This window comes from Chaetodon auriga, chromosome 5, assembly GCF_051107435.1.
Source record: "Chaetodon auriga isolate fChaAug3 chromosome 5, fChaAug3.hap1, whole genome shotgun sequence".
Lineage (NCBI taxonomy): Eukaryota > Metazoa > Chordata > Actinopteri > Chaetodontiformes > Chaetodontidae > Chaetodon > Chaetodon auriga.
Genome location: NC_135078.1, coordinates 3,675,035 through 3,702,601, shown reverse-complemented (window position 1 = coordinate 3,702,601; position 27,567 = coordinate 3,675,035). Strand labels below are relative to the sequence as shown.

The 27,567-nt window shown below is 40.1% G+C and overlaps 1 protein-coding gene across 3 annotated transcripts; it reads left to right on the top strand.

Moving 5' to 3' along the window:
- Positions 1 to 200: 200 nt before the first annotated feature.
- On the top strand, positions 201 to 27,422 carry stxbp1b (syntaxin binding protein 1b). 3 transcript variants are annotated; one of them, XM_076731231.1, is made up of 20 exons: positions 201 to 297; positions 7,133 to 7,182; positions 7,329 to 7,410; positions 11,274 to 11,350; positions 11,660 to 11,738; positions 12,642 to 12,745; positions 13,583 to 13,731; positions 13,968 to 14,052; positions 14,899 to 15,029; positions 15,342 to 15,449; positions 15,668 to 15,728; positions 16,456 to 16,521; positions 16,770 to 16,850; positions 17,461 to 17,599; positions 17,884 to 17,993; positions 18,953 to 19,054; positions 21,327 to 21,412; positions 21,610 to 21,764; positions 22,529 to 22,649; positions 26,399 to 27,422. In XM_076731231.1, the coding sequence occupies exons 1-19, from the start codon at positions 261 to 263 to the stop codon at positions 22,633 to 22,635; spliced, it is 1,809 nt and encodes a 602-aa protein (XP_076587346.1). In that variant the 5' UTR covers positions 201 to 260; the 3' UTR covers positions 22,636 to 22,649; positions 26,399 to 27,422. The 3 variants fall into 3 exon arrangements, with proteins under 3 accessions (XP_076587346.1, XP_076587347.1, XP_076587348.1); XM_076731232.1 differs by having other exon boundaries at positions 22,529 to 22,661; XM_076731233.1 differs by lacking the exon at positions 22,529 to 22,649.
- Positions 27,423 to 27,567: the final 145 nt, after the last annotated feature.

Here is a 27,567-nt window from a genome sequence, read left to right as displayed (position 1 = left end):
CATATCTCATTGTTGAAACACTCAACAGGTTTTTTTTTTACTCAAATAGTGTGTATTATTTGTGTGTATTTCACTTTTTACACTTTATTGAATATTATTTACTGCTTTTGCCAATGGCACTGTCCTCTATTCCAAACGGAAGGCTTTTATTTTGTAAATAATTAAACTGGGCGTGCGTTGCTTATTGTTGTAAGCTTGACATCAGTTGTAGCACCGGTCAGTTGTCTGTGGAGAGGTGGACACGCAGCAGAGGGCTCGTCATGGCACCACTTGGACTAAAAGCCATTGTTGGAGAGAGTAAGAACTCTTTATTTCATTGATAAGTTTATTTTCCTCATTGTTGATGCTAACAGAGGTCAGTGCAGCTCTTGGTCAGACTTGTTATTTTGGGACGCTCGATGCGCCAAAGACGCACAGGCGCATCTGAGCCGCACCGCTCGATACCTGCTCATTTCTCCAGGCTGTGCTGTCAGTGAGAGGAGTTATACAGATATGGAGTGGACTTGTTCGGTGATGTTCTGTTAGACTTTGAAGGAAGTTTCTATCGTTCATTGAGCCGTTATTATCGTTTGTATGAAATACAGTACAAGAGCATGGAGTCCTGGTTTGGTGCAAATCCTGCCTCGCTAATCTTTGTCTGTGCGGATTAAGTGCTTTGACATCATCCTCAGAGGAGGAGGTCCGATCCGATTGTGACTGCCTCAGTAACAAATAAATATCAATTTGTTTTAATATCACCTGTACATCAACATCAGGACACAGTAGTCCATTATTAAACCAAACATTTGTAGGCACTGTAAGAAGACCTGTCCTCGGTGCCAGGTCTGGCTAGGCCAGACTTCCAGAACTAAAGGCAAAGTGGATTTCTTCCAGCACTGTAGATATGGTAATAAGCTATTACTGATGTGTACATGGCACTGAATCATACCTTGCTTATAAAACACAAAGGTTTGCTACAGGGTTTCTTAAATTCAAAGGCATCTTTGGAAGAAACTGGCCACGTTGCCAGGTTGGTAATCCAGCCTTGCTGCAGGTGTCTGTTAGTTGAAAAAGCTGCTCCCATAGGTACAGCTTCACAAAACTTTGTAAACAAATGAATATCTGCTAAAACAAACGAGATAATGCTCATTCTGCTCGCACGTTTAACACACATTTCATTTTCAATGAATAACACATCATGAAAGCTTGAGCTAACGTAATGTGTCTTGGTGACAGCAGGTGAAGGTTCAGTCATTGAGGGCGGCCAGTCTGTCACACATTGATTACAGATGGCCTGTGGTGAAAGCATTGATATTTAAAGGGAATTAATCAGTATTTTTATATTTGCATACATGTCATGTGACAGAAGTGGCTCATAGTGACTGACTCAGAGAGTTATCGCCAACTCTGCAGTTCTCCTCAGCTATAAGGAGCATTTCAGTATCTTCCAGATCACTGTTTTGTTTTTTTTTTTGGCCATCAGTTTCACTGCTCTCAGTCTCAGCACTCTCATCATCTGTTCAAACAATATTAAACAGAGCTCAATATTCACTGTCCCCCGTAAGTCCTGATAAAAAAATGAATGTTTAGCTGCTGAACACCCCCCACAGCAAGTTGCTGACCTTGTGTGTCTGCTGTTTGGTGTGCAGGTAGTGAAGAGTTGAAAACAGCTACCTGCTGCAGTTGGAAACCATGTTGATTAGAGTGCATGAGACCGAACCAAACAGTAAAGTTGCTGGCCGCTGTAGGCCTTTTTAGAAACCCGAATACTGTCTCAAATGGTTGTTGCATATTTCCTAGAACACTGCTTAAAACATAAATGAAAATCATTTGGAAATCCTTTTCTACTTACATTCAATTCAATGTGTTTTAGGTATCAAATTCAGAATTAGTGTAATTACAAAAATAAAGTGTATCAGTTTATTACGTATCTTGTCTTTGTACTGTATTGTACTGTATTTGTTAACTATTACATTTTAAAAATATCTCTTTATTATCTTTTAAAAGAAAGAAGACAGTAAGATAAATGACAGATGAGTGAGAGCAAAGTAAAAAACATGCCTTTCATCCACTGGGAAATTGTTTGTTTCTCCCACGAGCAGGCAATTCACCATTTGGCCTCCCAAAAAACAGACATTGAGCAGGGGCTTTACATTTTTTGAAGTGGGTAAATATTCATAAATTCCACATTTTGGATTAAGCGGCACCTCTGGACCAATCATCTGACTGATCTGATCCAGCACCTTTTTCCAAACACATGATCTGTGGATGCTCACACATACAATGAAACAGAGACCCCTTGTGGTAGTTATATTTAATGCACGTGTTGAGAATATTCGGATTAAAGTGATGTAACCTTGAGTGATGTCCTGTCTGCTTAGCCATTTAAATTGTAGTAATTTGGAGTGTGTGTCTCTTGCTTAGGTTTGAGCTAAGCAGCGAGCCTTCGACTGTTCCTCCTCTGTGACGTTCTCTTTCAAATCTGATTTCCATACCTTCCAAATTCTTCGCGCTTGTTTACAAACAGATTTCATAGTAAAGACACATGTCCCTTGTCTTCGCCATGCTTTAAAGTGTCTTCTGGGGTCGACAGAGAGGAAGCTCTGAACCATTGTGTCACCTGGATTATGAAACTTAGGAGCTGAAGATATGTACTTGGTAGGAATTCCGTATTACGCTTTAAGTTCGTCAAATTGCACATATTCATTTCCATTATAAAGGTCAGACACCTTAGCTATACCTTTGATAGACCAGGGTTTAAAGTCTCAGTCTGCCTGACCAAAATTTTTCATTACCAAAAACTGATGAAAACTGAGATAACTGTTGTGTTCCACCAAAATATGGAAGGGGCCAACTATTATTGTGTTTTTCAGGAAGTGATTTTTGTTCTGTGTGATTAACATTTTCTTACCTTCTATCTGAATACATACAGAAGTTTACAGGGACTGTGATTGACTTGGATTCCATTGTGACCTTTGCTGGAGATGGTTCTTAACAATGTAAAACATACCTGCTCTGGTTTTAGAGACCCAGAAGTACCATATCAGATTTGTTAATTGTAGTCCAGCTCTGCTATTTGGTAAATACAAGAAGGAAAGTCTGGATTCAGGCTGTGTGGATATGCTGTTCCTATTTATGAGCTGCATAACTGCCTCTGAGAGGAGGTTGTAGTAATAAGCTGTGATGTTTTTTTAATAGTTTGGGTGATATTAACTCCCAGATAAGTAAATCCCAGTTTTGACACCGAAAAACAGTTAAAATTGCCTTTTGTTTTCTGCCATGAACATAATTACAAATTTTGTTATTATTTATATTCTAACCTGAAAAGATTACATTCTGTTTTTATTTATGTTTTGCACATCATCCCCAACTTTTTTGGAATCAGTATCAACACTGACTCTGGTTCACTCAAGCACACATAAAGACAGAAATTACTGTTGTCTGTTTAGGGCTTGTTGGATTTTTTTAGTACATAAACAAGCAACCCAGTAATCCAAAGATCACTGAATCCTCAGTTGTGTTTCTATGTTTGTATGGCCAAACAGTACATCTCAGAGTGTGTTGCCTCAGACGTGACATGATGATACAATCATCAGTTCTCTCACTGCTCAGGATCAGCATGCCCCTGTGCCTGCATGTAGCTTGGTGAAATAATCAAAGAACATTAAAACAACAACAACAAAACAGGATCATAGTCATTGTTGATAACAGTTTGACAGTCACATACGAATGCTCAGCAAACATTTATTCAGGTTTCAGTGCAGCCTGCTTTGTAAGACCATCTGCAGCATCCCGTCACTAACAGAGCTCTAATGAGAGGAGTCCTCTGTGGGCCTCAAGAGAACTAGAGCATACTTAATGATGCTGAACCTGATCAATGTCACACAAGGACAGATGATGATGGAACTATTATTAAAATGTACCCTGATGGAGAAATATGACAGCAAGAGGAGATTTTTTTTCATCCTTTGAACTGTCACTAAAAAAACTCACCAACACACTGGTCTGAATACAAAGGCCTAAAGCTACCATGGAGTTCAGGATCTCACTGATCCTTCAGGACCTCATTTCTCTGAAGTTATATCTGAAACCTGAAAAAATCCTAAATGAAGTTCCACAATGCAGTCTGATTATGAGTTTATCAATATATAGTATGTACCCTGTGTACGGGTGATAATGTATCTTTATATGTTTTATGTTTATATACATCTAATTTGAAAATACATTTCATAAGAAGTATAATGCTGTCTGGATTATATTTTAGCAGCAAAACAAAGAAACGTGTTTTTTTTTTTTTTTTTTGGATGAATCTTCACAATGATCACTGCAAACCTTTTTCATCTCAGAGGGAAAAAAGGAGCTGGAGCGCACTGATTGATTTGTAGTCTTTAATAGTGCAAATAGACCGATGTTTCAACACTAATCTGTCTTTATCAGAGATGTACAATCGTTACTGGACAGCTGGTTGAACAGGATTTTAAATCCACTGGATCATTAGAGTAAGTCAAACTAATAAGACAGAGTATTTGTTGGTTCAACGTGCATTTCTTTTCATCTTTTCTGTCTTTCTCTGGCAGAAATGGGCCTCCACATGACTGCAGGTTTCACAAAATAATACAGGAAAATGATTGTAGGTATCATGTGTATCAGTTTGTACGCATGTCCAAAGAACACAGCAGTGTTTGTGGCAGGCTTGGAGAGGTGACAGTAATACAGACAGTGTTTTAAATAATGTCTCATTGGACAGTGCATCCTCCTCCTCCATCATCTCTGCTTTTCCTGCAGTATGTAGCAGAGTCAACGTAGTGTTGGGCAGAGGAGAGGAGCTGGTGTCCCACGTAGTTACAGCTAGTTACTGTGATAACACATTATAAACCTGTATTAGACACATCAACAGCAGCAGCCTGTTGTTGTTTATCCCGCCTGTGAAATCTGCTTGTCAGGCGTCCCACGCTCTCATGGGCACTCCCACTTAATCCTGTTGAATAATTGGATAAACAGGACCATTCATTGATTCATACATCATTTACTGTCATGGCGAGCTTTCCTCAGACAGGCAGGCAGGTCTGGCTGACTGTGTGGAATTAGAAATGTCTGATCCACCTTCACGTAAATGTTTTGTGATAAATTCTATAAATATTTCTTGAAGCCTTTGACCAACTTTGGGGGTGAAGTCAAGTGAAATGTCACCCCGGCCATCTGTGGAAACAGGACATGTTGACTTATTTGCTTGTCTGTGTGTTTATCTTTGTGTGTTGTTTATGTGTGTGCTGTGTGTGAGCGAATGATGCTGCTTCCCTGTGACGTCACATCCGCTGACACAGAAACGGCCCAGAAATAGCGGTGGGGAGTGGTGGATGGGGTAAGAGGATTGGGAGCAGATTAGAGGCAGTGATTGCAGTGGGCCTGTCCCTCCCAGCACTGAGTCCCGTCGTGCTCAGTCCGACAGACTGGACAGAGGCTTAAACCTCCAGTGGGGGAAACTGGGACGCTGTTCATCAACACAAGTGACAGGAAGTTGTGAAGTGTTGGAATCTGTCATAAAAACATCAGGTTGATTCACACCTCAGGAACTGACTCATCCCTAATAAGTTCAGCCCTCCATTATTGATTATGTTGCAGTGGACGTGGTATTATTTCCTGCTGGGACGGTCCAGTTTCCTCGTGAGAGATCATGTTATTCATCTGTCCCTCTGTTTCCCTGCTGCTTGTGGAAAAGGATTTGCACAATCAGGTTGTCATGAGATTCTGTGCTTGTGTCATTTTTTCGCACGCGTGTTCAGTTTGACTGACAGCTCGGTGCTCGGGGGTGAGATGATTTTTGGATGTACTTTACCAACATACAGATGTTTCAGAAATATCTTTTTTTTTTTTTTTTTAGCAATACAGAGGGAACCATCCATGCTTCTAATCCTCCTGCTACATTATGTAAAGAAAATGATTAAATTTTTACAGAAACTTACAGCAATTATTCCAGCTTTCTTTGCTGTAACATCATAAAGTCAAATGATGTACTGTTCTTCTGCGCTGCACGTCCCCACAAACTAATGACTTCTTACTAACTAATACAGACAAAGTGTGTAGAGGTTGAGAGAAATGGGGAGATCAATAGCGGCTCACAGATTATTTTTCCCCTGCGGCGCCCTGGGTTAATTAGGCTGTGCTAAAGTCAAATTTACAACAGTCAGCATCAGAATCAGAATCACATTATTTGCCAAATGTATTTAAATTTACAGGACATTTTCAGTAGCTCTCACACTCTCTTATTAAATGAGAGAATTTGGAACTTCTAAGAAGACAATTCAAGGTCTTTTGGACGTGGACTCTGGACAAGAGTCTATGTTAAAATCAATCAATGATGGAACTTTTGCTTTTCTGGCACAACACCTCTGCTGTGGAAGAGCCCTCAACATTTTAAAATCTAATATCAACACCTGGTTTGCTAATAATATAATCTAAGCTCAAATGGCCACTTGCTAAAGCTTTTTGGAGTCTTCGACTCCTTGACTTTTTCAGCAAATGGAGCTGGCTCAGGTGCCCTCTCTTTCTTTCTCTCTCTGTCCTCTCTCTCCCCCTGCTCTGGTGTCCCCACTTGCTTATTCTCTCCATGCCAGCAACTGGCTCTGCTCAGGGGTCATCACACATGGGGCTTTGGTCAAATGAAGACAGTTTTATTTGTAGAGATCTTTTGAAAAACTCAGTCACAACATTACAGAAGCAATGTCAGTTATTATGCTCACTGTGTCACTGACTGCTGCTTAGTTATTTTGTTTTCTAAGTGAGAGTACAGTTTGATATGTACCTGCAGAAAGAAAATTTAATCTCTGCAGGTTATTAAACCTGGATGAAAACACAGACGATCTGCTTTATCTTGCCTCATTTGATGCAAAGAGTTTTGAAAAGAGTGGTTATCTCCACACGTGGGCAGAAATGTTTACACAAAATCAGGGTACTGCCCGTGCCATCACATCCAAATTAGCTTTAGCCAAACTAGCTCACAACAACAACCTAATGTCAAGTTTGCATTTTCATGTATTTATTTTTATTTTCATACATGTAGTACTTGTTGAAAACTGTTCGGCATGATTTTGTGAAGTCTGGGTTTTATGTTAGATCCTTATTGAACTGTAATTACATTTTTCGTTCTTTACAGAGATAATGACTGATGTCATCAAGAAAGCAAGAGAGAAAGGAAAATGGAAGGTAATGGTCTTGTTATTCCGATCTTGTTATTCTGATAAAGTTTGACATCATTCCCTGTGATCTTGACACTGAATATGAATAAAATCACTAAAGATATCAAAATAAAACCCTTTTAAAGGTCCCTGCTGCATGTGGCTGTGTTACAGGTACTGGTGGTGGACAAGCTGAGTATGAGGATGGTTTCCTCCTGCTGTAAGATGACAGACATCATGTCAGAGGGAATCACCAGTAAGTACAACAACCCTGTCATGTCATCTAACTTCAGTTGTAGTTTTGAGGTCAGTTTAATAAAATTCAGTCAGGGTAAAATTCAGTTCAGCTGAAATTACCTATACATACCTACTACACTGTGGATGATTGATTTCTAGAATGAATTCAGTTGAAATATTTATGGATATTCATGCAAGGAAAATGGAATAATAGCAGAAGCTGTGTTGAAACAGTGGGTCACATTAACTCATATAGAGTCAATTTATAATTTTTAATGTGTTTCATGTGTATTTATGAAGTTGTTTCTTTAAAGGCACACTTTGTTCACATCATTTCCAAGAGTGAGTTGTTAAGATTAATATCTCATATCTGTTTAGTGCAGAGCTGGAGTTAGGATGTGGTTAGCCTACCTAAGCATACAGAAGAAACAGCTAGTCTGGCTCATTCCAAAATGCAAAGGTACTTACCAACACCAACACGCAGAGTAATGCTTGTGATTTCGAGAGATGCTACTGGCAAGACAAACAAATGGTCAGAGAGGGTGGATGTGAAAATGGATGGCAGTAGAAAAATACAGTTATTGGTGGAGCATGTTTCTGTGTCTCTTGAGCAAGCTTATGCTTGGGGGAAAAAAGCATGACTTTGACTGATATTGCACTTCATTTAGTACTGGTATGCACACATACTCCAGTTACTCCATCCCTCTCACGCTCATCCTTCTTCTTCTTCTTCTTCTTCTTCTTCTTCTTTTATTGGTGAGTGCTGTTTGAGTGACCGACTCCTTGTCTGTTTGTGTATATATATATATATTTTCTTTTTTTCTTGGAAAAACAGGAGGGTTTGACAGGTCTGCTCCCTCACTTTTATTCTAACTATGACTTCTCCTCATCACTTGGTTTTTGTGCACAGTCTGGTTATACTTTCCGGTGACTCTAAATTCATCCACACCTTCCAACTCTTCCGTTCTCTGAAGAACACCCCTCCGACTTGTGAATTTCCAGGGGCCATGGGAGGAATTGTTATAATTCTTCTCATCTCACTCTTTCAAAGAAAGGAAAAAGCATATTTCCAAAAATTGATGAAGTTCCTTTAGAAAAAGCATATTTAGTTGGTAATAATTTGGATTGAACTAAGAGAAAATGACTTTCAGATTAAGTAAACATGTAGGTCATAGTGCTGACAATGAATCTACAAACTCAACATGCTTGCCTGACTTGTACTTAATTCATAACATTATTCTAGATCCCAAGTTTCTTCCCTGTTATATCCCTCCTGGGACAAAGTGGCAAAATTTAATTAAATGAATATGAAATATACCATACATTCTAGCTTCTATCTTGCTTCCCAAGGCAACTTTTGTTGCAAGCCCACGGATCAGGTTAATGCTTGTCTCACTGACCACTCACACCAGTGTGCTGTTCACATGGTTGCAGCACCTAACAAAATCTCACTGACTCTGCCATGGCCACTAAGCCTGGGGCTCTTTCCACAGAGCTTTCCACGGACATTGGGGATGCTATGACTGTGACTTTGTCCAGAATAATGGCATAGCAAACAATGGTGCAATGTAACATCTGGCTCCATGTCTCACCTTCCCCCCCGAAATCAGACAAGAGATACTGGATAGTCCCATATCCCCCTATGGGCTATTTGGACCACTACTCCAGAGCACCAGGGTTCATCTGCAGGAAGCAGTTGAGGAAACAGAAAGGGTAAGGAGACTCACCTTCTGGAGCAAGACCACACCTCAGTGTCAAAAACACTGAGATGCACACTCTAAGAGGAAATGCCCTTCAGCCTGTGCTGCTGCTGTACCTCTACAAGCTCCTGCTCTGGTGTCTCCTCCTCCTCCTCCTCCCCCCCTGCCGTGATATCCTCTTCTGGTGGCTGTGGCCCAACAAGCTCTGCATGGTTGCAGCAAGAGCCGGCAGCAAGTGTCCTCTTGGCCTGCCAAGCCACCTCACAAACACTGGCATCAGGGGCAATGACAGGATGCAGGGAACCTTGTCTTTAAAGAACAGTTCAGGCAGTCCACTTATGTTCCCACCCAGTCACTAATGTATCTGGGTGTGGGATTGAACTCCACCACTATGAGAGCAAGCTGTCCCTAGCCAGGCTGTATGTGGATATGGTTGTCCACCTCCTGTTGATAAGCCATGAGGCGTCAGCCTCAGCACGCCTGCCAGCCCTGATGTCAGCTAAGAGAGTGAGTGACCTATGCACGCTGTCCTTATCACTGGACTGCCTTTCTATAAGAGAGGATGGGAGTGCAGCAACTTCACAGGGAAAACCATCTCTCCATCCATGGCCAGTGCACACTTTGTCTCACACCTTGCACACACAGCACCTTCATTACAGAGGGCACTCACAAGGCGTGACTCAGCAGCAGGAGTCCAGGCACGGTCCATAAAAGCCTTATGCTCTTCTACAGCCCTCCACAGAGGGATGACAATCTGTCAATCTGTGCAGCGGCATCTTAGACCTCTCCGTGCCATTTCAACAGTTTCAGTCTGCATGATGTGTCTGAGTCCTCCCTGACTCATTCAGTTTTTAATGTGACAGAAGGCACCAGACATGTTGTCAAATCTAGCACTTCTACACGTGCCAGGAGGTCCTCTAATGCCATCATGATGTCAGTAATCTGCGACGTCCCCCTCTCTTGCAGCAACAGGTGTGTTGTGTGAAGGGAGTGTGAATTTCACTCTGTTTTTTCCACACATGGCCTGACATGACCATGACACAGCCCACACCTCCCTGTCTTAGTATGCTTCTCGCTCATGGGGTGGTGAACTGTGTGTGTTGTCTGCTTGTAGGACTTGTAACAGTGGACCATTGACTACATCAGCTTCACCCCTAACACAACAGCGACCTATATGAAATTGTTAAGATAAGATAAGATAAGATAAGATAAGATAAGATAAGATAAGATAAAACTTTATTGACCCACACTGGGGAATTTAAATTGTTACAGACAGCAAGAATACAAGAGAGACATAGAAGAAGAAGAGTATAAAAATACTATTGTCGTGAGAAAGATAGCTCAGTTTCTCAAACAAAAAACTTTTAATTGCACATGGTAGAAAAATATATAACACACTAAAAATATGTAAACGTATGTAATATTGCACAGATATTTACACAGATGTAATGGATATTAGCAAATGTTAACATAAATAACACAGCAGTGCAAACAGGTTTGTGATGTTGTGATGTGAAACAAGATCACCACGGTGCTACATTAAATGATGTTGGAGTTAAACAGTCTGACAGCTGTTGGAATGAAGGACATGTGGTAGCGTTCTCTCTTACACACTGGATGCAGCAGCCTGTTGCTGAAGGAGCTGCTTAAGCCTCCCACTGTCTCATGCAGGGGGTAAGAGGGGTTCCACTAACCTTTTCTGAAAACAAAGAATGTAAATTATTTTGTTTCATTTCAGGTCTCTTAGCAACATAAATTTGTCATTAATAAAGGAGTGTGACGCTCCAGAGAGCATATTTAAGAGACTAGAGCCCAGCCCCAAGCAACTCCTAAACTAAAGGCTGAATTACTACACCCCACAAAGCCGACATGTTTTCACATTTACATACATTACTGGCACTGATATACACAAGTATTGAGCCTACTTTTCAAAGGGCTCAACAAAGAAATTATATTTCAAAACTTGATCTGACATTTGACAGCAAGAGAGTGATTGTATTCTGAGTGTATTGCATTCTTTTGTGTTTTGAGAAATGAAAACCTTAAAACATTTGCTGGGAGTCAGTCCCTGTTCTGCATAAACACTGAGTATTCTGAGAGCAGCGATGTTCCTACAAACTTCAAGTCAGAGAACACAGCTGTTGTCTAATCAAGCTGATACATGTTTGCCTGTGCTCTCCAGTTGTAGAAGATATAACCAAGCGGCGTGAGCCCCTGCCCAGCATGGAGGCCATCTACCTGATCACACCCTCAGATGAGGTAAATGATATAGCTCCTTGTTCATACTTGTATGGTTCATTGGCTTTCTTCATTCTATAGCATTTTGCAGTTTTGTCAAGCCACTGAGAAATGCCACTTTATTGTCAATTGAATACTTCAAAATGCAGTTCCAATCTGTGTTATGGCGGCAATAAAGATTCCTTTCCTGTTCTTTGAAATGTCATGTCAGCACTCTGGATTTGTATTCAATCTTTCTTTCACAAACTTTTGGACATAGATAAAAATGATCTAAACTGTTCCCTTTCACATGCACAGTTGTAACTAGAACACTGTTCTCTGCTGTCTCAGTCTGTTGAGGGTCTGATTGATGACTTCAGAGACCCACAGTCTCCAAGGTACCGAGCAGCTCACGTCTTCTTCACCGATAGTAAGTAAATCCTTTCCACACCCACAAAATATAGGTGGAACATGTAAACTTAAATTAAATCTAGAGACTTCTAGAACATGTACGTTTTCTCCTTTGAAATATGAAAATCATGTTTGGAGAGTCTTGTGCTTAAACCACACTGAGTGTTTACAAAATGGGTGTTTATCCCACTGAAATAAAACATACGGTATAGCTTATAGCAGTGGAATAATGCTAAGGCAACAACTTGATCCCTGCAGGAAGACTACTAATTTCTAATTAGAAATTCTGCCATAGAAGTACTTATTGTTCTCTCTCACAGAGCTCCAACATAATTGTCAGAATCCACAGCTGTTTGCTTTTCTTTGTTGACAGCTGGGCACAGCTGGAGTGTGTGGCTGAGCTCTAACTGGATGAGTCGCAGGGCTAAAATTTTGGGACCCCATCAGAAATGGACAAATGGAAAACCTACAGAATTCAATAATCTAAATGTAATTTTTCAAAAAATAAACCCAATTGACCCAAGGTCGGTCAGACTTAGTCTCAGTAAACCCAGGAATTGACCCTATGCAAAATATGGTGGACCCAAACTCTAGAAACAGCATGAAGCTCCACAAATTAACAAGCACTCTTGGTGTCAAGTTTTCTTGCACTTCACAGTTAACACTCTCTGTATGCCTCAAAAAAGATTTTTCTCCTGCTGTGATTACAGTGGACCACTCAATCAGAGCCGATCATGACTCTGCTCATATCCACTTGGGCATTAGGGCATTTTCAGTCTGACATTAGGTCTTAGACTCGACAAAGTCCCTCTAGTTCCACAGAAGTGACACAGGGTGTGGAGTACTCCCTATGACTCTTGAAGTGGACGACTGTCTCTCTTAGTCAGTCACCAAGTTTGGTTTTTTTTTTCTCAATCTGCAGCGATCCCAGACTCATTGTTTGGACTGCTGACCAAGTCCCGCGCCTCCAAAGCCATGAAGGCCTTGACTGAGATCCATGTCGCCTTTCTGCCCTATGAATCTCAGGTAAAACACTGTCTAGATTGGGATTAGACCATGTCAACTACTCATAATCATCTACCTCAGATATGGTGAATGTGGTTTAGATGGATTTCAGTCAAATGTGTATATAATGAATCCTGTAGAGGAAACTGGCTCTTTCTTTTTGCTTTGAATGGAGTTTGTTTTCATGGTGAGATGTTGTGTATAGAGTATTCTTCTTCCATGACTTGAATCTTGTGTGTGAACTAGGGTTTGGGCAGTATGACAGAATGTATCTTGAAACAATAGAAATGTGTCCTTTTGAAAACTGAGCCCATAGCATGTGGCATGAGAAGCTGGACATTAAAGATGGCATTTATGAGAATTATTGAAAATATTCTGCAGCAGAATTGTCCAGGACCAATATTTGGTTGATTAAGTGGACTGGCAACTTTGAAAGAAAAGGCTATATTAAAATATAAGGATGGGGGAACCGCAGGCCCCCTGCCTGTGCTGTAGACAATATGCTCTGAAGAGCGTCTCTTCAGATGCTTGGGATTTCTGGTAAGTTCTCCCTGTAGTTCCTGTATTCAGACAAGAGAGAGAAGGGAGCGAGGAAGCTTAAAAACCTCTGTTTGGATCTGTGTTCAAGGCGTGGTCAAATCTAGTTATGAAACTTCACTGAATGCATATCTTTAAATCAAATAAAGCCATCCTTGTTTTGGAGCAATTCAGGTGAAGGTGAGGTCTCCCCACAGACAACCAGCAGCATTAATCAATTAATATGTTGGTTTGAATTGGAAGTTTAGAAATGTAAGTTGAAATTGGGTCTTATGTTGTCTCTCTGTCATGTCCTCTTTCTGGCCTGGTGTGGCCTGCCAGGTCTTCTCCCTGGATAAAGTGGATGCCTTTCAGGACTTCTACAGCCCCTTCAAGGCTGACGTGAAGAACAACATGCTGGAGCGTTGTGCTGAGCAGCTCGCCACCCTCTGTGCCACTCTCAAAGAGTACCCTGGAGTCCGATACAGAGGGTGAGACCATCAAGGGCAACCATTTCAATAGTATAGTTTTGTCGGACCACACCTTGAGTTGCATGGACATATATCTTGGGAATACCCCACCCCCCACCCCAGTACACAGTAGCTCACATGGCTGAAATGACCTTAATTAAACTGCTGAGTGAAATTGGCCTTTATTTTGAACTGATTGAATATGGAGACTGTACTTGTTAATGTAAACTCACAACTTCTTTTGTGTGTTGGTTCAGAGAGTACAAAGACTGTGCAGTTCTGGCCCAGATGCTTCAGGAGAAGCTGGACGGCTACAAGGCTGATGACCCCTCCATGGGAGAGGTAGGGGAGCAGAGCCAAATGACTACAACTGGTTAGAACCAGACACATCACTGAGGGTTCACCGTGTCAGGGCCTTTCAGATCATGGGGTTTGTCTAGTAATTCTAAAATGATAGAAAAGTGCAGGAAATACACTTTCAATGTGACAGTGTACATTTATCAGCACTCATAATGTCATATCCAGTCCATATACATACCAACACCACCCCAGCAAACCTGATGCAACAAGCAGGTTACATTGAACCATTCCTAATGGATATTTCAAGCATAAATACTCGACTGAATGTCTGTTGGTCAAACACTAAATAAATCCCATGTGCTCCATATTTTATGGGTTTTATGTGTCAACTGCATCCAAAGGATTATATGGTCCTCTACTGGTTTAGAGAATCAGAATCAGAATCAGAATCAGAAAAAGCTTTATTGCCAAGTACGCTTTTACACATGCGAGGAATTTTTTCTGGTGAAATTGGTGCATGACACATCTACTAAAATAAGAGCATAAAATATAACAATTTAAATATATATACACAAGTCTGTCTAGAGAGCCTTTCAAATGGAACAATGAACAGTCATCCAGTTAAAACTTAGGTTGTTCTCATATTTCCTAATAACTGATATTTTGCATATGTTGTGTTGTCACTCAGCAGCTGTAATGTTACGTTATATGTAAAGGATGGGAAGTAGTGTAGATACTTGAAGTGTGTGGTTAGCAAAATGATCACACTACGGTTAACTGGATTGTGTGGAATTTAGCGATATTGAATGATGAGCTGCAAGTAAAGAGAATAAAATATCAGTCCTCCACTATGTGTGCAGTGTTTTGTGTCTGTTCTGATCCCTCCAGGGTCCAGACAAGTCTCGTACCCAGCTGCTCATTCTGGATCGTGGTTTTGATCCTGTGTCACCTCTCCTGCATGAGCTCACATTGCAGGCTATGTCCTATGACCTGCTGGGTATCGACAACGACGTCTACAGGTAAAGATGCTACTGATGGAGGTCTGACAGCTGCAGGGAGTCACTGAGCTCAGTGCAACTCCCATTTTAATTTGTCTTTTTTTTTTTTTTTTTTTTTCATATTTTGTTGATGATTGCGATTGTCCCTTTGTTTAAGGGTCATATATTTTAGTGGTGGCAGGCTGGCCCTGCCTTCAGCTTCACATTGAGCCTGTGTGCCAGTTTTCCCTGGAGAAACATTTCATTCCAACTGACATATTCTTGTATTTGCTTTAACATACTCTTTTAGATGCAAACATATAGTCTGTAAATGTCTCCTGCCTTCTCTGTCAGTTTTGAGACCAGTGGGATGGGAGAGACAAGAACGAAGGAGGTAGTGCTGGATGAGGATGACGACCTGTGGCTGACTCTGAGACACAAACACATCGCTGAGGTGTCAACGTAAGTGACTTTGATTCTCTAATCGCACATACGCAGTCATGGAACGGATAAACAACCACAGGAGGAACATCCTCTGTCACAAACCTACAGCTCTGTCACAAAGCTGTCGCAGAGCGTATGTTCCTCTCCTCCTCCATAGAGACAACCCTCTCAGTTTTCAACTCATTCCTCCTGACTTTCCTCGACCTTTTCTGTCTCTGTCTCATTCATCTGCACAGGGCCGTGACTCGTTCTCTGAAAGAATTCTCTTCCAGCAAAAAGATGAACACTGGAGAAAAGGTAGAGGACACACTGACGCTCTGCTCTGGTTTCAGGATCTGTTACTGTGTTTCAGCTCTGACTGTCCTTCACACAGTCACACACTGGTGAGGGAGAGATAAAGTATCATACAGAAGTATTGTACTGTACTTTGTAAAGTAAAAGAAAACACATTTGTGAAGACACTCAATCAATAGGAAGGAAAACATTTATTGTAAAATATATTGTGTGTCTACAATCAATATGTTCAGCCAACAATGTACCAAATAACAATATGAAAACAACATGACAATGTGATGCTAGCTCTAAAAACCCACTGAACACTACCTGTTCAGCAGACAGACACAGTCAGAAACTAGATGGTTGACACAGAGCAAGATATTTCCCAGGAGTTGGTGGAGACCAAACACAGAGCTCAAAGAGAGGGAGAGTGAATTTTGGATTTGCATTCATCATGTGGATATAAACATGACGTGACATGAAGTCCAACAAAGAACTACAGTGAAATACATGACACAATCATTTAAATATACCTTTGATGTGTCATAATTACATGAAAAATGGAAGAATAGCAGTTATTTGCTTGAATGTCTTGTATCTTGTGCCTTAAAATGTTCATCATGGCAAACATTGAACCTGCTGAAGGCCATGTCTGACACACTCACAGAAATTAAGTTTCACATCAAATTGTGGTGATATGAAATCAGAAACTCATAAACCTGAATACTAATTACTGCTGATCTTTCAGACCACCATGAAGGAACTGTCTCAAATGCTGAAGAAGATGCCTCAGTATCAGAAAGAACTCAGCAAGGTAGGAGCCTAAGTGTTACTGTACATCAATACACTGTTTCAACAATCAACAAGAACAGGAAATGACACAATCTATGACATGTGATACTAAACAGGTGTTAATACTTTGGTTCAGAAATGTATTTTGCAGATTTCCTAAGGTGTTTATATGAAAACTGAAAACATGTTTCTTTTAATGTTGTTTTCATCTGATTGCATCTGATTTTCTGTGTGAAACTCACTAACAGCATCTCTCGTCTCTCACCTCAGTATTCAACCCATCTCCACCTGGCTGAGGACTGTATGAACCGCTACCAAGGCACTGTGGACAAACTCTGTCGTGTAGAACAAGTAAGTCACACAGGCACCTCTGTTATACAGTTAGATCTGTCTCTACAATGTGTAATCGTGTGGAAAGTAAGGGAACTACCTCAATGTGGCATTCCAGTGTAAGCAACCAGTGGCAGCATGGTGGGCGGCAAATATGATTCTTTGCTTTCTTTCAACAAGACTGATATCAATCCCATCTCTATGTGGTAATAGACATGATGCACATATTTTTAGTTTCAGTGAGACTTCACAGTAAACACATATAAGTTGATATCTTAAGCTCACTCACATTAACACATGGTATCACATGTTTACACAAGCAGAAAAGTAAAAATGACAGCTTCCAGTTTTAGGGTGAGTTTCATGCTGTAACTATTCTCTTGTCAATCAAGTTCATTCATCTGCATGGCCATTTGTGTAGCGTAAGTTTGTAAAAAAAAAAAAAAAAAAAAAAAAAAGGAATTTAAAATGGATAGATGAATTAAATTCAGACCAGTATTGAGAGTTTATTTTGGCTCTCCTCTACATGTGATTTCTACACAGAAGCCTCCATTGCAATGTATTGTCAAAATGGAACTTATGTGGAACTCATGTTGAGCTTTGGCCTCTTCTGTCCTCCATTGTTTTTAAGGATCTGGCAATGGGCATAGATGCAGAGGGAGAGAAGATCAAGGATCCCATGAGGCTCATTGTTCCTGTTCTGCTGGATGCCAATGTCAGTGTGTCTGACAAGATCCGCATAATCCTGCTCTACATCTTCCTTAAGAACGGTCAGATATCCACTGTCCTCTTCCTGTCATTTCAACTAATTATATGAGGATAATTCTACACTAAAAATGCAGAAAATCCCACTCAGGTCTTTTTATAGAATCTTGAATATGTAAGTATTCATATTTTGTTCTTTTGTTTCTTTAGTCCTAATCCATCCTCCAGTCTCCTCCTGCTTGTATGCATTATACCGTATTTGTAACTGTGCATGCTCTCATGCGTGTGTGTGTTGTATGAACTGAAAGTCTATGCTGCATGTATTTGTGTGTGTTTATGTGTGTGTCAGGCGTGACTGAGGAGAACCTGTGTAAGCTCCTTCAGCATGCCAACATCCCACCAGAGGACAGTGACATCATTTCCAACATGGCCCACATGGGCGTTCCCATTGTCTCTGAGGTGAGCCGTCCTGGCCCAGGACCTCAATGTCTTCTCATGAACCATATGAACCTTAATCATGAGCAGGTGCTATTCCAAATGGAAGGCTTGTTCAAGATTTATCGATCTAAAAGTTTGCTTCAAATATAGATGTTGCTGCAAAGAAGTTGTAAAACGTGGTTGCTTCACACACATCGTCAACCTGGCAGTACAGAAGGTGGATCAATCCACTTTTTGTGCATTAATGAGTATTTGGAGAAGCAGGACGGTGTATGTGGGATTTAGTGGTAATGAAAGAACATGTCACCCAGTACAGCAGTGCGACTCATTGATGTTTTTGATGACAGTGGATCTCTGTGGCTTTGATACAGACTCAAAACTTGTTAGTGGGATACATTCACTGTTGTTTTGGTCTTTTCAAGGGACAACAAAAAAAAGTCAAATATCACCAAGTATCAGTATTTTTTTAAAGTTGTATCCATTTATAAGTGGGAAACTTTACCCAACTTTGATTGTCTGTGTTGTGTCTTTCTTTCAGTGTTTAAGTTGATTAAAAATGTATCCTAAAGATAATGATTCTCTGGATTTCACACATGAAACCCACACATTCTCAAAATGGGAAACCTGCTATGGACCCTGCTAATCAACTGTATTCACATGCTCCCTAATAGTAGCCAAGCCAAACTGTGCACTGCCCACAGAAAAAAACACACTGCGGTGTGATTTTGTGGTGGGCACAGTAAACCCTTAGTGGACCCCTGTGAGCATATTTTATTAGCATGTTCCAGATGGCATTCTAACAGCAACCTGAACTTTCTCTGTCAAAGCATGGTTTGAGCCTGGATGTGTGCCTCTGACACCCATTTGTTACTAAATAACTAAAAATCAACACCCTAAAACACTGCTTAACTGTGTCAGTGACTCCATCTGTTGATGTGTAAACTGTGAGAGCACGAGGGATCACAGTCATTTCTTCACAGGGCGCCCCAAAGAAAGCCAAGAAGCCCGATCGTAAGGAGCGAATCAGTGAGCAGACCTACCAGCTCTCCAGGTGGACTCCCCTCGTAAAGGATCTCATTGAGGTACTTCTCATTTGTTACATGTCCAAGCATTTCCATACGGCATGCAGTATGACCACATGCTAATATTTGGGATTTGTGTTATCATTAACTATTACATTTTACAGTAATAACATTTTAATAGTGTAATATAACATTATTAAAACATTTCTACTGTGAGTGCTGATTCTTAAAATGTCATATTTGTGGAATCCTTTATTCATGTCAATAAGACAAACTCTTTTCTTGAAGCAAGCATAACTTCCTTGGTATTAGTGATTATTACTTATTGTACTTTGCTCTCAAACTGAAAGACTACATTTTAAAAATCATTACATATTCAATAAGATGGATGTTTGTGATGTTTATGTTCATACGTCCACCTCCTGTACATGAGTCATAAGCCCTATTGGGACAGGATTTATTTCTATATGGGAGGTTGAATGATTTCAACATTATCAGCATGCATATGAGTGTATGTGAGTACATTTTCACCCACACCCCAATAATAGTTTCAGACATAATTACCTACTGTTTTTTTTGCTGGTTCTCCTCTTATTTAAATCCAGTTCGGAGTGACGTGCTTTTACTTTGCGGTCCAAAATGTTCTTGCTAATCTGATGGATGAAGACTGCAGTTTGGGAATCAACATAATAACAGAAAAAATGAAAGCCATCAGGAGAGCTAACCTGATGCGCCAGATGGTTTGTTACACAGAACCATCTGGAAGTTGTCCTTGGAAAGTTAGCCTGTCTGTCACAAGAGCCAAAACATCTTTTCCATTGAGAGAAGCCTGTAGTGCTATTCTTTACTCTTCTTTGAGTGAAGAAATCTCTCGCTCCAGTATTGATACAACATATAACCTCTTTAGGAACATTGTTGTTGTGCTGCTCAAATCAACAACGGCTGCTGTCAACACACGCTTGTGGCTGCTGTCGTGGAATGTGAAGGCCGAATATACATTCCACAATAGGCCAGAATAAGTCAAATTCAGCTGTCCGAGAAAAGTGCTCAAAAAAGAGCTGCAGGAGTCGGGGTCCGAGAAGCAAGAATACTTTATTGTCAACAACAAAGGGGAAAAACACTCGGAGACACACAGAGTGCAACTCCGAAGAAGTTCTCCAACTTACAATGGTCAGTGCTCCGTCTTTTATACAGTTCAGCGCAAAGTCTACCCCGCCCTTGGGGCATCTTCTCTTTTTTCTAAGATTCTTCTATTTTTTACACCATTACGTTATCTTCTGGCTGCTGTTCAGCCTGGGCTTACAGGTGCTCTTTTTTTATTTTCTTTCTATTCTCTTGGATTTACACCATTAGCTTCTGATTGTCGGCGGGCTCTATTTTTTAAAAAATATTACCAAATCACAATTCATTGCCATAGTTGCATATAAAGTGTAAAGACATGTCACACAATCACATTCATCTTTAAGTGCACTTTGAGAGTACATTAAACATAGTAAAGTATATTGAATCATCCCAAACTAGCATTCATTAAAGCATAGTAAATCGTAGTGTGATTATAATACCATTCAATCTTTCATGATTATGAGAGACACTCAAACATGGATTGAATACAGTAAGGTTATATAAGGACACACAGGGTTATGTAAGGTCACAAACAACACCGGCTAAAACCGGCTGAGACCAGTTAAAACAGCTGCAAAGACACCTGCAAGGCCATGGAAAACCCCAAAGATCCATGATACAGGCGCCCTGCCCTCGTGATCTCTGCTGTACAGTATCATCCTTGCACAGTATCACCATCTTGACCTTTTATGTACCTCTTCTCCATTTTTCCATTTCCCCTGTACTTTTAAGCAATGAACTATTAAACTTCTACTACAGTATTTGCTACTATCATCTACCATTGGTTACAGTGTTTTACTCAATTCTTCACATATCTGTTGGAAAAAAATTATACTACACTGCCAGTAGTTCTGCATAGGACGCTGATTGGTCTGAATGACTGTGGTTTGGCCACAAATGCGTAACTTGAAGCTTGGATTCTTGGCTTGTGTGATCTGGTGTGATCTCATGTGATCTTGTGATCTGGCAAACCCAGCTGCCTGCTATTTCCTTTTGGTTTTGTCCTTTATTTCCACGATGGTTAGAATGTTGTCAGGAACAATGAGTTAAATCACAGACTGGCACAGTGAATCATGTAATCATTTAATCATTATTCATCTAACCCTACAACTGTCTGAACATGGCTTTAGATGGTCTTTTTGGTGAGAGAAGTGGAAGTGAGGCTGCTTCTGATGTTAGCTGAAACTGTAACTTGAATGTGTTCCTGCAGGATGCCATTGAGGACAAACTTGACCCTAAGCAGTACCCATACATTTCCCAGCGACAAGTATCTGCCAAAGCCAGCGCTCCATCCAGGTTTGTAGTCATAAAGTGCATGCTGGCCACACTGCAGGTAACACACTGCTTCAATAAATGGCTCCATCCATATTGTTTTGGTTTGTAAAGTCTTTATTAAATAAGAATCTTACAATATTGACTCAAGGGAAAAAAATCACTTTTGTTCAATGTTTGGAGAAAATGTTTATCTATATCCTTGTTTCTCCACCTTGCAGTGCTCGCTATGGTAACTGGCACAAGAACAGAGGCCCCACAGAGATAAAGACAGGGCCCAGGATCATCGTCTTTATTATTGGGGGGATGATGTACAGCGAGATGCGCTGTGTGTATGAGGTCACCCAGGCCAATGGCAAGTGGGAGGCTCTGATTGGTGAGTTCATTTGACAGAAAGAGTAAAGCTGTCTTTTCGCAAGTCCCTGAACTCTTACAGAAGTTAAATACTACATTAAGTCAAGTTGAGAACCCCTTCATATTTTGTCATACTATTAAAAATTTTTTTTTCAAATACTCAAAATGCATTATTATTATGAAGGGTTTCAACTAGTGAAGTGTTAACATCCAGTTTGTATTTAAAGGGTAATTTCTGTTTCATGTTGAACTGCCTAATTTGACATGTCAGGTTTGTCTCTAGTATTTCTCTGTGATTGAGTATTCATAACATGCTTCTTATATTCAATGACAATTGCATGTTTGATACAGCATGACTTGGTGATGTCCTACCATAGCTGGATAAAAACTGGATAAATGTTTCGGATCTTGCTGATGCGTCTGTTTTGAAATCTTCTATTTATGCTCTCTGTGCTGCTGACTCAGCAGAGCTTGACTCCTGTGAAATGGCATTAATCGCATTCTTTGTGAGAGCTGATATGTTGTTGTGACTCTCAGCGAATGGATGCAGTGTCAGGTACAGGAAGAGAGAGAACAAGTGAATCTGCAAAATCATCAGCACTTCACCTTTTTTTTTAAGCCTGTAGTCATACTCACCTCTTATCTGGCAGCATTTTGGAACTCTTCAGTTCCTGTGATTTTCTTTCTTTTTTCATTGTGACCAGTTCAAAGTGTATCTTATGTTATAAACAAGCTTTCATCCAGAATTCAGTCCTTGCTGACCTTCCAGGCCTTTGTCCCTGGTAGGTTCCACTCACATTCTCACCCCGCCTAAGTACCTAAAGGAACTCCAGCACCCTGACTTCCTGGACCCCAACGCTGCACCAGAGGAGACAGAGCCGCCTGCACAATGAAAACACGTTTGGAAGTAAATACACAAGTAAAGATGTGATTCGTGAATCCCCATGTTTCCCCATGACAACCCGCCTACCCATTGTCTTAGGTTTGAACCATTGATCCCCTCAGTATTTGTTGTCCGTGATTTTCACTGGCACTCAAATGCTGCCTTGTGAAAAACTGACCCTGGTCCTCCTATTTCATATCTTGGTATTAGCAGGAAGAATGTTCTATATGCATCAGTTACATAAAGCACAGGAAGAAAGTTTGCTGTATCTACAAGACAACTGAGTCAGTGCTCCAGAACTTCTTGCAGGGGAGCTGAATGGCTTTCTGACATTTGATTTAGGGGCACTGTGTCTGAAAAATTAAGTAATATTCCAAGACCGTGAACCCTTCACATTCACATCCAGTTCACGTTGCGATTGGCAAGGTGTCTTGGAGTCTTGGTGAAAGCAGGTGTTGACCTGGCTGTGTAGAGGACAGGACAGAGAGTGCAAATCATGACATAATGAAAAGAGATGCAAAGAGAGGCCCAAGACAGTTTTTGGGAGGTGGTTGGATGCAGTCAGATGAGGTTGTGAAGGCAGCCTTCCAGTGTGGACATTCAGAGGAGGTACTGTGGAAGCACTTTTGACTTAAGTTGGACAACATTCTGTTTGAACTAGTTATTTTCAGGCATATGAAATCCCTAAATTGCTCAAAATTTGAAAATCAGCCCCAGACCAAAATAAGAAAAAAATATTTTGTATTTTGTGTGGAATCAATTGATCTTTAAACCATTACAAACCATGTAATCATGGGTGAATTATAACACAGCGGGCATCTGGGCACAGACATATGAAAGGCAGCCCACCCCTCCTGCTTAGGAGGAAGACACCTAATCATTTGCATCTCTTTGTGATTGTTTGCCTCTCTTTGTAGTTGTTTTCATCTCTTTATGGTCATTTTGCATCTTGATCCGTTGGGCCCCTGGGTCAGCCAGTATAAAAAAATTAAATATGCTCATGTAATAGCAATAGCACTACAGCCAGTGATTTAACTGTGACATGTGCAACACTATATCCTCTTCACAGGAAAGTTGAAAAAAAGAGCCAAAAACCCACAGAATTCACTTTCACCAGATGGAGAACCCTATGGTTTTACAATGTAGGGCAGTTTCTCTGGCCTGGCTTTGATATTGCAGTATCATAGTACATAAGTCAATCAGAACATCCACTAATCTTGAGTAAAGACATTGTGTGAATTCCTAATTTAACAGAAAATATTTGTCTTACATGTTGAATGTCAAATTTGTTAGTTAAGAAAAAAAAAAAAAACCTTGCCAGTGGTGTGAGATCCAATCATTTTTTTTTTTTAACCAGTAGGATTGTTAAGAAGTTTTATCAAACCAGGGGGTTTAATTTCCCTCAAACCACAGTTCAATACAACAGCAATCCATAATTTTCATCTTTGTTGCTCAGTCTCTGAATAAAACCTTTCATTGTTATGCTTTTCTCTTTATGTATCTTCCTGTCAGACTTGTGTTGTACCTCACCTCCCTTTTCATACCCTCCAGAGCCATCGTGATCTATTCTTTGTCTTCCTTTTTTGGATCTATAGTAGCGCAGTTCCCTTTCCCAAAACAAATCTCCAGCACTTCTTTCCCTTGTGCAGCCATGACCTTACAAGAAGAAATGTCACTGTAGCTTTGTCTCAGAATGTCATGCATGCTGATTTGTTAAACTGAAAGAGATTTATCTCTCAGTCTTTATAAAGAAAGTTATTTATATGAACATTATATTACTGTCATCTTTATTATTGACCAGCCAAGACAGCAAAATGCACCATGTGTCAGGAGTGAAGAGATGTGATGTTTCTCAGGTCTGTGGTTATAGTGTTACAGGTATGTGCTGCTTGATAGGAAAAGGCTGACTGTCTGGAGGTTCTTTGTCTATAAGGCATTTTACATTAGGTCTAGTAGATGAGTTCAAACATCGACAAATTTGACCATGTTTTCCCAGTTTAAGAAGCCATATTTAGTTCCAATTTCATTTTGTAACTTAGTCCTACCTGTCTGTGTACAGGTGAGGAGAGAGAGGGTCATGTGTGAGGCAGTTGTGGCACTGATGTGCAACTCTGAGGCCGTGGTAGTTAGATTGTACCTCATATGTGTAAAATTTGATTCTGTTCCCAATGTTTATAACTTGCATTTTGAATTTGACTTGCCGATCTATTAATTTATACCTACATATTGAAACTCATGCACTACTGATAGTCTCCCTGCTTCAACAGTTTAATATCTGGGACTTTGAAAAACAACATACATACAGTTTCGCTGACATTCAGGTGGAAAGGTAGATAATTAGGTAGGTTACAAAACCTGCTCCGACTAGAGGCCATATGACAATACAATCACATGGGATCACACTGTTAGAGTTGATCAGATTGTCAGATTAGATGATTGTACACTACATGCTGGACCTCTAACCAGTCATAGCTTGCAATCTTTCATGACTTGCTTGGTTTACAAAGGTTTGTGTATACAGTGTAAATTGGGGTTTTCTGAATGAATGTAAAGTGGAAACTATTTCAAGGTCACTGTGTAGTACCTAAGTAAGCTAAACGATTCAACCACATGTGATTTAGAGTAGGTATAGAAAGCACTCAGAGAGTTCACATTTCCAACATGGCTGCACAGTCACCTTCATCATCTAAATACTTCATGGAGAGTTCAGGATTTAGATTGATTTGAACAAAACTTCGGTGACACAAATCCATCAAAATTTTGTTAAAATAATACAATGCATTGATGCAATATTGAATGTGCTGTATGCTGAATAGACCATGCCTAGGGTAAATATAAAAATATAAGCATCTGGCTATTAGTAAAAGGTAAGAACAGTTGTTCAAAGTTGAAGAAACATGCCATGTTGTAAAGAAGCCAACAGTTTATACAAATTACCTTAGCCACTTTATTTGGAGTTAGAGCTGAAAGTGAGTACAATCCCTCACAATACAGTACAGTTGGTCAAAGTTGAAACTGGAAATCAGTTTGTAACTGCAAGCCCTCAGAAACTGGCCTATTGCTCATGCTATACGGGCCCCAAAAACAGAGAATCCTCAAAAGCTTTTTGTCATATGTTCCCGATTAGCATCTTTCTTTAGAGCAGATGGGATGCCATCATGCAACATGGTATGCACTTTTCTTAATACATCCATGGTAAACTGAAATGGATGTTGAAAATAGACAGTTTGAAAAATACTTTTGCTATTTACCTGAGTGTAACTATACTTTGAATAATTTATGTGATGTCACAAAACTTATGGACCAGTAACATGAGTGACATCAGCACAAGTAAAAACACTTGTGAGGGTGTGGACCACAGGTTTACTGGGACATTAATTTCAGTTCTGTGATGGATGCAAACTCCAGTCTTCACTGCCCTTCATTTTGGGCTTGCTACATTTATAGGCCCCAAACGTTGGCACTGGATTTAAATCATGAGGTATGGAATTTCCAACGTGGATGTACTTGCAAGAGATACTGGGCTGGTTAAATCATGTCTGTTCATCTTTGTCATGTCACTGTGTTCCCTCAGCAATTAATTTGATTACTACAATCATAATATTGCTGACAGCAATGATGACCAAACCCATGGAAAAAAAGAAGGATGATTTTGGATATTAGATTGATCTAAGCTGAGCAACAAAAATAATGTCAGTAAAACACAAAACATTCCTAAAAATATCAGTAAACCTATACTAATACTTTGTCATACATCATCTTGTGTCTTTCAGGATCAACTGAAATCTTCACCCCTTCTCGCCTTCTAAAAACCCTCAAAGACTTGGAGAAAGAAGAGCAGACCAGTTAAGAAGCTCCTGTAGCTCCCTCCTCAGCCCTCATGCAGCAGTAACACCAAACTGACATCTCCCTCCTCCCCCTCTCCTCCCCCAGACACAACACACTAAATATACATTTGATCTTGTATATGACTCAGTTGCTGTTAACTCATAAACCAAATTGTGTTTTAAATGACATCATCATGTGCTGAATTTCATGACTGTGTTGATGTTGATCCGTTTATTGGAAAAGAGTGGAATTGTGTTGAATGTTGTCTATTGTATATTGTGGGATGCTTATTTGGAAAAGTAACACATGTGAATTAGTTTAGGTGACTGGAAGCGATTCAGGGACTATGGGCTATAAATGAAAACTGGTTAAAGAGTACACTGGAACAGTTATTCTACTGCTTTGCAGTTATAACACAACAACACAGTCTTTCTCATTGAATTCTTGTGGATTTGACGCATTATCTGTGTATTCACTTCTATTTTATTATCTCCCCTACCAATACACAACCTTCCTCTTCTCTTATTTTGTTGGACCATGCTAGTTTTTATGTAGTGCTTTCCATACATTGCAACCATGCTTTATTGTACAGATCATCAGATTTACAATGATGTGTTCGACCTTGGAAATGCCAACATAAAGCCACTCTGATGCTAGTTAGCTGTAGATCCAGCATTTTGAAAGAAAAAATATAAAGTATAGTTGGATTGTCTTTTGTGCATTATCTCAATAGTAAACATTGCTTTTGGCAGTGTGCTTTTCTCCTTTAGAGATTCAGTTTCCTTTTGGTTCCCTGTGTTGAATCATAATGTTGTCATTGGTTATTGTTGTACTGTGATTGTCTATGCCTAGTAATCCACTGTGTGTAAAGACAGATGTCAGTATTATGGCAAGTCTGTGCTTTTATGTCCACATCAGTGAACAATACTTGCGGCATTATGCTAATAAAGTGGCTTCCATTAAACGCTTCATTTAGTTTTCTTTAACTCTGTTCTCTCTTCGGTGAGGTCAAAATGAATATGAAAAAGTTATGAGCTCTGAAGTACAAGGTTTGAGCACACACTATACTGAAGCAAGCAACTTTTAGTGGTGGAAAAAATGACTCAAATCTTTA